At 38.7% G+C, this 11,738-nt stretch overlaps 1 protein-coding gene across 1 annotated transcript in view; it reads left to right on the top strand.

Moving 5' to 3' along the window:
- The first annotated feature begins 2,716 nt into the window (after positions 1-2,716).
- sorcs3 (sortilin related VPS10 domain containing receptor 3) overlaps positions 2,717-11,738 on the top strand; it is a 199,214-nt gene continuing 190,192 nt past the window's right edge. Inside the window, exon 1 of the mRNA XM_036524445.1 lies at positions 2,717-3,590. Coding sequence (XP_036380338.1) covers positions 2,865-3,590 — 726 coding nt within the window. The 5' untranslated portion in view covers positions 2,717-2,864. The remainder of the gene's footprint in view (positions 3,591-11,738) is intronic.

Below are 11,738 nucleotides of genomic sequence, written 5' to 3'. Positions count from 1 at the left end.
CTCCTCTGAATTGTTAGGTGGGGGTTTTATCTGTGAATAATGTGATACAATTTAGCATTCTAAACTTCAGAATACATCTTTTGCCTTTTTCCCCTTAATGAACACCTATTCTTGGAATTGTGAATTGGATATTAGGCTTGTCTCACAGACACAACCAGTGCATTCACTCAGGAGTGCTGATGCGGGTCCATGCAGTCCTCTGGTACTTTCTTATGCAGCCAACAGCTATTTTTTGCACTACAGCTCGCACAGTGTACTACAGCTGAGTGGGTCCCATTGGAGGACAGGCTCTACTCTGCTGACATCATCTGCAGGCACCTGACAAAGCTGAGAGTGGTGAGATGAGGAAACCCTGGCTGACCTACCCACATCTATCTCCACTGGAAGGAGGCCAATTTTTTCCACCGCTGTGGACTCCTGGTCATTGTCAGCAAATAACATGTCTAAGACTGAGCCCAAGCCTGGGAGCTCAGCTTGCATTCAAAGTGAACACCTTATCCACTGAGCTACTTGGGAGCTCAGTTTACTTGTTGACTTTTCTTTGAGAAACATTACTTTGCATACCCGTAGACAATGGGTGTCCTCAACAGTTTCTGGAGTTTCAAATGAGTTGCCATGGTTTACCTCTTCATAGTTATGAATTAATTAGTAAACATTTATATGATGTACTTTGAGAGAATACACCCTAGTAAAATATTTTTGAGAATATACTACACACACAGTTCTCACAGTATGATTTATCACTCGCATTAATGTTTGAAAATTCAGAACAAGAAAATGATGAACCTGATTAAATCATCAATAACAAGTGGGGCCTAAACAAAAAGCTGCATATTATGGCCCTCCAATGCACTGAGTTTGACCCCCTGCCACAGACACTCTTCTCTCTTTTAAGCAGGTCTTTTCACAAGTTCTGGCATGCTTCATGGGGATCTTTGGCCTGAATCTGCCATGCTGTCCACTTCCTGGATCTCTGAGAACCTGACAGTAACGCTTGATTCCGTCATCGCCTTATCCCGAAGTGATGTGTCACTTAACCACACCAGCTGGTTCTCCCTGAGCAACATCTGAAGAGACCCCCACTCCTTGCCACCCGTCCCTTCCATCTGCTGGTCCACACCGTGGTGCCCTCCCATGTGGAATACTGCAACTTCAACCTGGTTGACTTCCCTGCCAATGTTTTCAAACCTATCAAACTGATCCAGAACCACAAGGACCCCTCCCTCCCCCCCTCCCCCCCTCCCCCTTAGTAAATATATTCATTTATTTACTTGTCTTTTTTAATAAAACATAGGCTATATTATATCTGAAATTAGTTCATTATTAGATATTAGATAGAATGCCACTGTGGTTTAATGTTGAATTCGTTAATATATTTGTTAATAGATTTGCCACAATTAATATATCTATGAATTAATTCTTCTTACACACCCTGTCATCAGTCTTTCAGTCTGATCTAAAATATATTCGGTCATTTAATGAGGTTTAATCATTCTTGTGTTTACCATTGCCTGTTCTATACTGTGATTTTTCTGTTCATCATTTAAAACCGTTATATGTAATCATTTCCTCCAGTCCCCGTGAACTGCGCCTTTGTTATCACTAAAATATTCATATGCAGATAATATTCAATATTTTAATAGCTAATTAAAAAGTTGGGACATTATTTCAGATTTTTTCATAACTTTATAAATACATTGTGTTGAGTAGTATAACCAATTTCATAGGTAAACCTCTTTGGTTTGTTTGTACAGACATGTGTAAAGAATAAATAGCTCACGAGAACGTTTTTGTTTCGTTCTTGATTTAAGGTTGGATTGCTACGTTTCTCCTCATGTATATCAGTATAATGATATATAATATAATATAATATAATATAATATAATATAATATAATATAATATAATACTCTGATTACTTGAAAAAATACAAATATCACCAATAACCACTCTCACACCCAAGCGCGCTGAAAAGGCACTCCGTTAGAATTTACAGGAAACGATTTGCACCGAAATTGCGCGACTTCACCGAACAGAAAAAAAAAACAGCACGAACGAATATTCTGTCGACCATCTAATGACCTACAATACACTCATTACGAGTGTGAAAAGAGTCACTGTAAATTACTGTGAATTTCAGTTACCATTGAACTGAAGCAACTGAAGCTGACGACTGAATCTTTTAATTGGCAAAGAACTTACTGAGGTGTAAAATAAATTACGTCCGGAACACACGTTCGTTGAATGAAAACCTTTTATATACACGTGTTCAGCACAGTGTATTTCTATCTGAAAAACAGCTCATTATTCGCAATGATGAAATAAATAGCCTGCGCACCGCCAAAATGCATAGGCAAAGCAATCAGATTTCCTTGATCTGAACATTTCTATAGCCGGTAATAATATCCTCACTATTGTTGCACCATTTCTGTCTTTAGAACCAACCCATGATGTCTCTAAAGAGAGCGTTTCAGGTGTAGGGAATTCATCATTCAGAAGTAATCTCGCACACAGACGACCACTAAACACGTAGACTCGTAAAGAAATCCCCTCTCCCTCACGTTCTCGCTCCCCATTTCTCTCTCTCTCTCTCTCTCTCTCTCTCTCTCTCTCTCTCTCTCTCTCCTTTTCCCTCCCTCTCTTCCGGGCGCAGCTTCGGCAGCTTGGCTTCGATTCAGCTCCTCCCCTACGTGGTGGCACACTTGATCAGATCCTGGAACGTGAACAGTTTGGCTGAAAAGCACTTTTCTAAAAAATCCCAGGCAACAGAGGCTACGGTAACAATCCCAAGACTTCGAAGGAGTTGTTTAGTTTCTCAATCGTTGAAAAAGGTTTCCCGGATAACATTCCTCAATCTCTACTAACGATGGAGACTGGGGTTGGCTTGCACCCAGGCTTGCACTTAGCTATATGTACCTGGCTTCTGATCTCCGCTCAAATTCTGATAACTGCCAGGGCTGAGATAACTTGCGCATCGTGCCCTTCGCCGGTTAAACTAAACCGGGAGGAATTACTGTTGGAAAAACGTGTGAGTTTAGAAGAGACGGGGACAACACTTCTAAAAGAGATCCGCAAGCAATCTGAACGATCCAGAGATCTTAACCACAAGACAAGGGTAGCTGATGAATCAGAGACAGCGGGTGCTGCCGGGGATGGGAAGAAATCTGCCAAGGATGTAAGAGTGGATGGAGTTGACATGAAAGTATCCACGGACGGTTCACCTCAGGTCAGTCAAAAAGCAGAAGTATACAAAGGTGAAATTGTTAATGAGGGGGTCAAATCAGGCAGTATCCAGGCTAAGGATACGTTTCAAAGGGTAAAGCGGAGTGGACCAGAACTCTCCGAATTAAATGAAAGAGCGAGAAGCAGTAGCGAGCTTCTGGATGGAGAGCCGTCGGATGAGAGGAAGATCGCTGGTCCATTGCTGGACGGAGAGAGACTAAGTAGGTCCGAATTCAAGTGGAACAGGGATGACGGTAAAGTGCAAAATCCGAGACAAGATGAACCGAAACTAATCAGCACCACTTTCGCCTTGACGGGAGATTCCGCTCACAACCAGGCAATGGTATTCTGGTCTGGCCACAACAGCAGTGTAAGTCCCTGTTGTTTATTTTCTGTATACTGGGTAATACCAATAATCCTGGCCCCACGTGTATAGATCCACAAAAGTCTCAGTAATAGCACCAGTCATTAACTACAGGATAAAAATCCAAGATATTTTTCTATTGTGTCTTTTTTACAGTAACAGGTGTACAGAATTTGTTGTGCTGCATATATTTTCCCCAACGCATTTTTTTGGCTTCAAAACTAGAGATGAATTCCAGTTCTTCCCACGGAATCACTTAACATTTCATGCGCTTTTATTCCCTGCAAATTGTGATGATGCACGCACTCAAAGGTTTGCGGTGGCTCCCTCGCGCAGGAACGTACAGCTGCATTGTTTCAAATATCTGGCAGAAATAATCCTTTAGAAAAACTCCCTGACAGGTGGGGGGAAAGGGACAGAAAGCTAATGAAATACAGTATTAATCGTTCCCACGTGCTGATTTGGATGGGTTTTGCTGGGGGTAAATGATTCGTTCATCGCCATGGACGCGACATTTTCGCGTTCAATCTAATTGATTAGATAGGGTCGTAAATATCTTAGAGTGCCACTATTTCTGGCAACTGTCTGTACTTGTAATAATGAAATTCTGTTGAAAAAGGAACCCCATGCTGTCTTTAAATGTTTTTGTGAATAAAAATAATGGGACGACTTTTTTGATAGAAAATTGTCAACAAATGCATGTAAGCACACAAGTGCCCCCCAACACACACACACACACACACACACACACACTTAATAAACAGAGAATCCCTTTACAAAAATACAAAAGTGCGCATAGCACTGTTGATGTGAGGGGTGTAACTCTTCTAATGCACATAGTTATACAGTGGTGGCACTATGATTGAACTGTGATATTTGAAGCAAAGTGATCTGCCTAAAATGGGTTGTAGTTTCTCATTCCTTGAATAGCTTTAGACTTCACAGTTATTTTAAGGATTAAACACAAAAACATTAAATTAACCGAAGCTATTACACATATTACCTTAAATTTGACATGCAGTGCATGATCCATGATCTGCAGTTATGTAATATCTAAAGTAATAGCCTCTGTCCTTGAGATAGGAGTCTCATGCACTTTAAAGGACAACCGTAACTACATGTCCCCTAACTGTTAGTCACCAATCACAGAAACATGTCCCAATACCAGTAACCTATTACTGTAGCATTGCACTTACACGGGTAATCCAAAAGGTGGAGTACAGTACTTGAAATTGTAGTCATTAATTTGTCTGCAGTATCCCCTTTGTATAGCCTTCTGGAGAGTAAGGAAACAATAGGATCTAGTAAAATGGACTCAAATTTGGTTCATTAAATACCCATGGATTAAAGGAAACTATTTCTGTAATATGTTCCTGTAATGCTTATTACCTGCAGATACATTTCACAATGCCATTGTGATCAATTGAAATGTCACAATATATGTATTCGATTTATTCAAGTGAATTAAGATAAAAGCATAGGTTAACTGCTTTTACAATTTATCAGTGCTTTCATTGGCATTGTACAACTGGTTACCTTTGTCACAGGAACTGCAGCCCATGGTCTATTTTTTTCTTTTCTTTTTTGGTTCTCTGACTCAAAATAGAATCTGCCACAGGCCTTCTCCCAAAAGCTTTCTGAACCAAACTGATGTTGTAAGGGCAAGGGTCCTCAAACACCAAAGTTTCCCTTACATTCCAGTGTCACATCTCCCCAAGTCACAAGTGCTCTGACATCACTGTGAAACATGCTTGCATACATCACAAACATCTTGGCTGCATTGAAGAAGCTCAAAATATCTACAGTACAGTGTCAGTGCACAGAAAATCAGATGCTTGCAGAAATAAACACCCATATTTTCAGATGTATTTTCTGTACAAATATGTTTTAGGGTTTGTGTCTTTGTGTTTATTTTGCCCAGAAAGCCTGTTTTGCACATCAGACTTGTCAACAGCTTCAGTTATGAAGTGTTTACCAAGTTGGATACTATTTCTCAGACACAAATGAACCACGTCCATGACATCCTATTCCTAATCAGTGTGTAGTTTTGTGAAATTAGCAAATAAGTATAAAAAGGAGTCCCTTAGGAAAATTTTGAGAAGTGCATAATCATTTACAGCAGTCTGGTTAGGTTTGCATGTGGAATGTTCTTTTAAAAATTAAATGTAATTTATGATATGAGAAGAACAAGAATGCTTACATAACAGACCACCTAACCTTTTTTTCATAATTGCATATAAATGGCTTCCTTGGGCAGTTATTATGTGGGAACATTTCCAGTTTGTGTGTGTGTGTGTGTGTGTGTGTGTGTCGGTGGCGGTGGTGGTGGTGGTGGGGTGGAGTGGGGGGCAGGGGCGGTAAAGGATAATCAGCAATACAGTACATGCTGGCTTTACATTTTTCTACTATTTTCTTCCCTCCCTGCCCCATATCTCTTTCCCACTGCCTTTCATCTGCATTTTTCCTGCTATGAGAATTGACCCACTACAATACAACATAGTACTGGATTAGACCATTTCCATGTTCATCAGTGGTTCCAAGGCTCCATACTGCTAACCTCCCTGGCTGGGAGGTTAGCAGTACAGCCCCCTCTCACCTCAAGAATGCTTAGCTTTGTCTTGCACAAGAGAAAGAAGGCTAGCTAACTATCTTACATAAAGTGCATTGCAATAACCATTTTTCTTGATATTCTTGATTCTTGATATACAAAATAACTTAAATGTGTGCAACAACAGTAATACAGTTCCATAATACCATGCCCTCTCTTGGCTGGTGCCATATTAAGACTTATTTAGTGTCCCTGCCCTTAGTGTCCCCATAATTTGTCGAATAGCAATGGTGATGCTGTATTATGAAGGTTATTCTTGATACAATACATGATACAATATACCTTTTAATTGTGATTTATATTTAAAAGGTCATTCTCAATACTGTCTAGCACGCCCACGTGACTAAGTTGTATTTTAGTAGTCAATAGTGTCCACACTGACTCCTCTCTTGCTTTGCTTGGTGATTTCTACCCTTTTCTACCCTTGATAGAGCTTGAGTCAGTGCCCATAGACCAACTCCTAGACCCACTCCTAAGATGCTTGTGTATATGATTTTAGCGGGGACACACAATGTGACAGAATTGTTATACATGAATTGTCACAGGTAAACTTTGGTTTGGGAGTACACAGGTTGTTGATGTGAACAGAAATGCTCCATGACAGTGATGTAAATGTTGTGCACAATAATAATGGTAAATTAAAACTTGAACAAGCAAAAATGGTTATAAGTGAACATTCCTCTTTCAGAACATGAGAAAATATTATATTATATGGCAACTGAACAAATCCTTGCAAAATTTTCAGCCTGATTTATTCAAGTAGGTATTGCTGGAATTGACACACCTGCATTACTACTGATAAAAGCAACGGTGTGCAGCAATACCTACCTTATAGTGAAATTTCAAGCAAGACAGGTTCTCACTGAAGTGAAAAGGAGGGCCTTGAAATGAGGGAGATTACCCAGCATGGGTGAATTCAGTGACAGAATGTTGTGCATTGTTGTGCAGAAGTGCTGCTGGGAGTTGAAGTCCAGAGCAAGTACAAAGGCACTCCATAAGTTAAAAAGTAAAGCCAAAGACATTGGGTGTTGTGTTGAAGAACCACTTTCACCTTCTTTTTGTATTTTAGTTTCAGCTGTTTATTAGTCAGTGTGTGAAAAATGTAGATGGTTTAAACATTTTCATTCAAATTTCATGCTTTTTAGTTTTTTATTATACATTTTTATAAGTCTTTCATTGTGTATGTACTGTTGGTTAATTCATACTGGGTGTATTTGATAGATGCATCATATAATACCCATAATATTTACTCAGTGTATATTTATTTAATTACATAAATATAATCATTTGATCAATTTTAACATGGAGATGCAGTTATTCTTTAACCTCAAAAATCAAAGACCACCTTTAATCTTTTTAAGCAAAAATGATATACAGAGGAAATAATGGATATTCAGGGCAGTAAATTTATTTATAATGTGCTTTTCCATATAAGGAATTCAAAGTGTTTTCATACTAGGAGGAAAGGGAAAAACCAAAATTATGGGCAGACAGTTGAAATAACAAACACAAACAGAAAATTTAATGGGCTTTTATTTGAGGGGCTTTATTTACAAAGAGTGCCAGTAGCTCTGGCTGTCACTCTAGGTCTTGGATTTATTTCTTTGCCATTTTTTGTCTCTTCTGTCTGACATCTATTTCTATACTGTATTTGCACACCATAGCACTCATCTGTTGAAGCCACGGTCCTGAGTGAAACGATACTTCAAGATACTTTCTAAACAACATCATGCTATCTATAATTTTGGTCACAAAGCAACATAGCAACTGAATAATCATTAAGTAGACAAAATAAATCTAACTGAGTTGGACGTTCATGCATAAATCTAAAGTCACAGGCCTCCTATTTCCCATTCTTGATTTGATGCTGTGGTTGTTTTTTTTTGCTTTCTTTGGCTTTGTTTTCTTTCTACCCTAATGAAGTAATGGACCCAGCTCTTGTCCAAAATAATTTAGACATGCTTTGTGAACTTGTTTTATAACCTGTGGTGATGGCTGTTACAGTTTGGGGGCTATTGTCTGCCAGCTCCATTGCCCCTTAGCTGTGAATCTTGAATAATTATCCCAAATACCGAAGCATCCATTTTGAGATTTTCTTCCATAGTGAGGGACTGCCTATTCAAGCATGTTTTTGCTCCTGTCTTAGTGCAGTGCTTTATCTTCATTGGTCCGGTCCTGATTTTGTGTATGATGAATTAAGTGCTCAAGGACAGTGCGATGGAGCCTGAAGTCCTCTATTTAACCATGGTGGAGGTTGGAGGCAGGCAGTTGTACCAGCATCTTCCATGCACTAACTTGCTTTTGGGTCTCCCTGAGATGACCCGGTATAATTACTGTACAGTGTACCAGACTGACTGATGCAGTGCATTGTCTGGGGTATGTAGGCAAGAGTTTTCATTGTTTCACAGGAGAAAACTGAGCCTTTGATCTAAACATACGCAGTTTGTGAACAGAATGTTGTTTATGCACTGACATTGAGATAGCTGTCACCTTAATGTCAGTGGAGTTTTCAGGGTGAGAAAAAACAATTTCAGACAGATAAAACTTTCTGGGGGTCAAGGTAAAAAAAACCTTAAGGTTTTAATGATTGTTTGCAAAGTAATCTCATGTTGTTGTAATACACAGACAACCACTTTAATTTCTTATTCAATGACAAGATCACTCTGCCACTTTACTAATGCTTTCGAGGGCTACAAGGTGGTGTAATTGATAGGGAACTGGGTTAGGTAACTGTTAAGCCAAAGAGCTGCTGCTGCATACTGTATCTCAGTTGCAATGTTGCTGCTGTTGTACACACAAGAATGGCACTTAATCCTAAATTATGCAAGCAAATATCCAGCTTTGTAAATGGATAAAACTGAAAAGAAGCCATGTAAGTTGCCTTGGCCAAGGACATCTGCTGAACAAATAAATGATTTAATGTAATGAGAATACAGTTTAGATAGGCCAGTTCATTCTGGCCAACACAAATGTCAGGAACTATTCCTTTAAACATCCTAAGTATCCTATGGAAACCCTTCTTATGTTTACCTGTGCACACCGATTTTTGAAAGCCAAATGCCGTATCTATCTAGCTGAAATGAGTTGGGCCACGCTTGCAGGGCTTTCATTTAATTCCACTTGTGCGGAATTGTGTGCTGCCACATTTCATATGCAAATCAACAGTCTGATTTTTGCACTGAAAGTGTGTGAAGGAGTTGTGATTAAGTGAAGATTAGAAGAAGAGGAAAAAACAATACTGTGTGAAAAGCATTCATTAGCTCAAGTTGAAGAAAATGACTTCCCTCATTTGTGGGGCAATTTATGTGAGGGCAAAACCAGTTTCAGGCAGTCATTTGTAGACATACAAGCAGTATAATAAACATTGTGAAGTTGAGTTCTGTTTGCAGAAAAAGAAAGTGTCTGCTGAAATGGGTAATTTCACACTGAGACTGGAAAGTTTTCTTTTCATGCAGAGAGTAAATGCTGAGAATAGGTTACAAGGACTGTTTATGGAAGAAGAGACCCCTGGAGTGCACAACACCAGGCTTGACAGTGCTAGGTACACTCTAGATCAGTTCTCATCTCACATTACACTTTCTTACTGTATGTTCTTACGTAAATGTGGATCAGTAATGTATGAAAACCATATTATACTGATTGACAGCTTAATCAGGGAGATTGTATCGTGTCAGAAATCTGGCACAAGTTTTAAATGCAAAATCCATAAATTCAGTGATTGGTTTGAGATGCACCTACTTTCACTATCACTACTTTCATTGTAGGGCAGAAACCTAATTCTGTACACCATTATCTGTGTGACAACACAACCCTTGCAACACTAAGGAGAGTAATATTGGCATACCTAAATACAAGTTGGCTCAGGAGACCGATGCGATTTAGGATGTGCACAGGGGGCGTGTTTAGCCTTGTCTTCCTGCAACCCTTGGATACTTTTCTGTAATTTAGAGATGCTAATGGATTATAAAGTCTCCTTTTATTTACCCACTATCATGGATGCTGTGGAGAGGAAATGGGTGTCATAAATTATTTACTCATCCAGAGGGTTCACTTTTTCTTCTAATTAGTGTTTACAAATTTGTTTCCCAGCCCTTGTTCAGTGCAATTGAAATGCAGCTTCATGGGCACAAAGCCACACATGAGTAAAAGAGGATTATTCTCTAGTGGCTCAGACAGCCAAACCCTTATTTTGTCTTATAAAGTGCAACCAAACTGTTTGTTTTTCAAAATGGGTGAAGCCAGGAGGGCTTTGATGTGGCATAGTGTTGATTTATATTCTGCAGTAGTTGTTTTGAATACGATCTTTCCTACCTGTAATTTATTTTCACAAGAACTTCTATTTTGAAGAGGTGTTACTTTTTGTTACTTTAATTTTATTATTCACTCTGCTAAGTGTTATAATTTCCATTATCTTGAAATTATTTTTTTCTCTTTTTGAGGTGATCGCATCATGGTGAAAGTATAGGCCTCTACTTAGTTGAGGAGTACTGAAACCATAATGGAACAACACTTAATCAAGGTGTGTGAAGTGAAGGAATGGTATTTATAAAGCAGAAACAGCAGGAACAAATATCTAAAGCTAAAGCATAATGCAATTAACACTACGGTACGAACTGAAAACAAACTATTCTGGGGTAACTACATGATCTAATAATATTAAAAAGAAAATGGATCATTTCTATGTTCTAGAGATAACTCTGTTTTGCAAAATCCCTGGATCCTTTGTTTTCTGTGATGTAACTTTAGGAATACCTCCGTAAAGTGTTGTGTACTGTACATTATTCCAAGCAGGTGGCTTTTATATACTTCTCAAATAGCTTGGAAAACAAAGCTGTACTTTTATCATATTCAAGAAACAGTGTTTGCCTACATTTCTTTTTCAGGGATGTCTTTAGCAAGCTTTTGACAATTCATGTCAGTAGCTTTTATTTACACTTAGTCAGTGTCCATTGTGTGTACATATTAGAGCCATGAAAACCTGGAATTCTTTCAAATAGATTAAAGACTGATATTAAATCTGCTCTGCACAGCAGAAAACCTTTTTTTAATTATTGTGTAAGAATATATTACTTTATTATTACTGTCTTTACTTGAAAGACAATATCATTTACATATGCTCATATAGGAAATGCATAGTACAGATATTAAAAAATTGACCCAACAGCTCATTTAAGGGCCGTAGCAAATTCACATTTTATAATCAAAGACTTTTTACTCCATTCCAAATCATAGTTATTGCTAGAAAACCTAGGGGGAAAACTCCAATTTGGGGTTAACCATATGGGTATCTTTCAGTATAGTCAGTGGTGTCCACACTATTGTCAGACAAACATTGGACTCTATTAACAAAAAAAAAAAAAGAAATCCATCTTGGTGCCTGTTTTACAATGTGACCTAGTTAAGTGCCTCTGTGCAAGTCTGTGGTGGGTGGGTGCTTTTTGTGTGTTAAAAAACCATGTCCACACAGTCGCACTGAGGGATGTGTCGATGTTAAAGTCTTGAGCCCATAAAAGGCTTAATGTCTGAAATTACATTACCAAACCTTG

This window comes from Megalops cyprinoides, chromosome 1, assembly GCF_013368585.1.
Source record: "Megalops cyprinoides isolate fMegCyp1 chromosome 1, fMegCyp1.pri, whole genome shotgun sequence".
Classification (NCBI taxonomy): Eukaryota; Metazoa; Chordata; class Actinopteri; order Elopiformes; family Megalopidae; genus Megalops; species Megalops cyprinoides.
The sequence above is the reverse complement of the archived record's forward strand: the minus strand, read 5'-3'. Positions and strand labels throughout refer to the sequence as shown.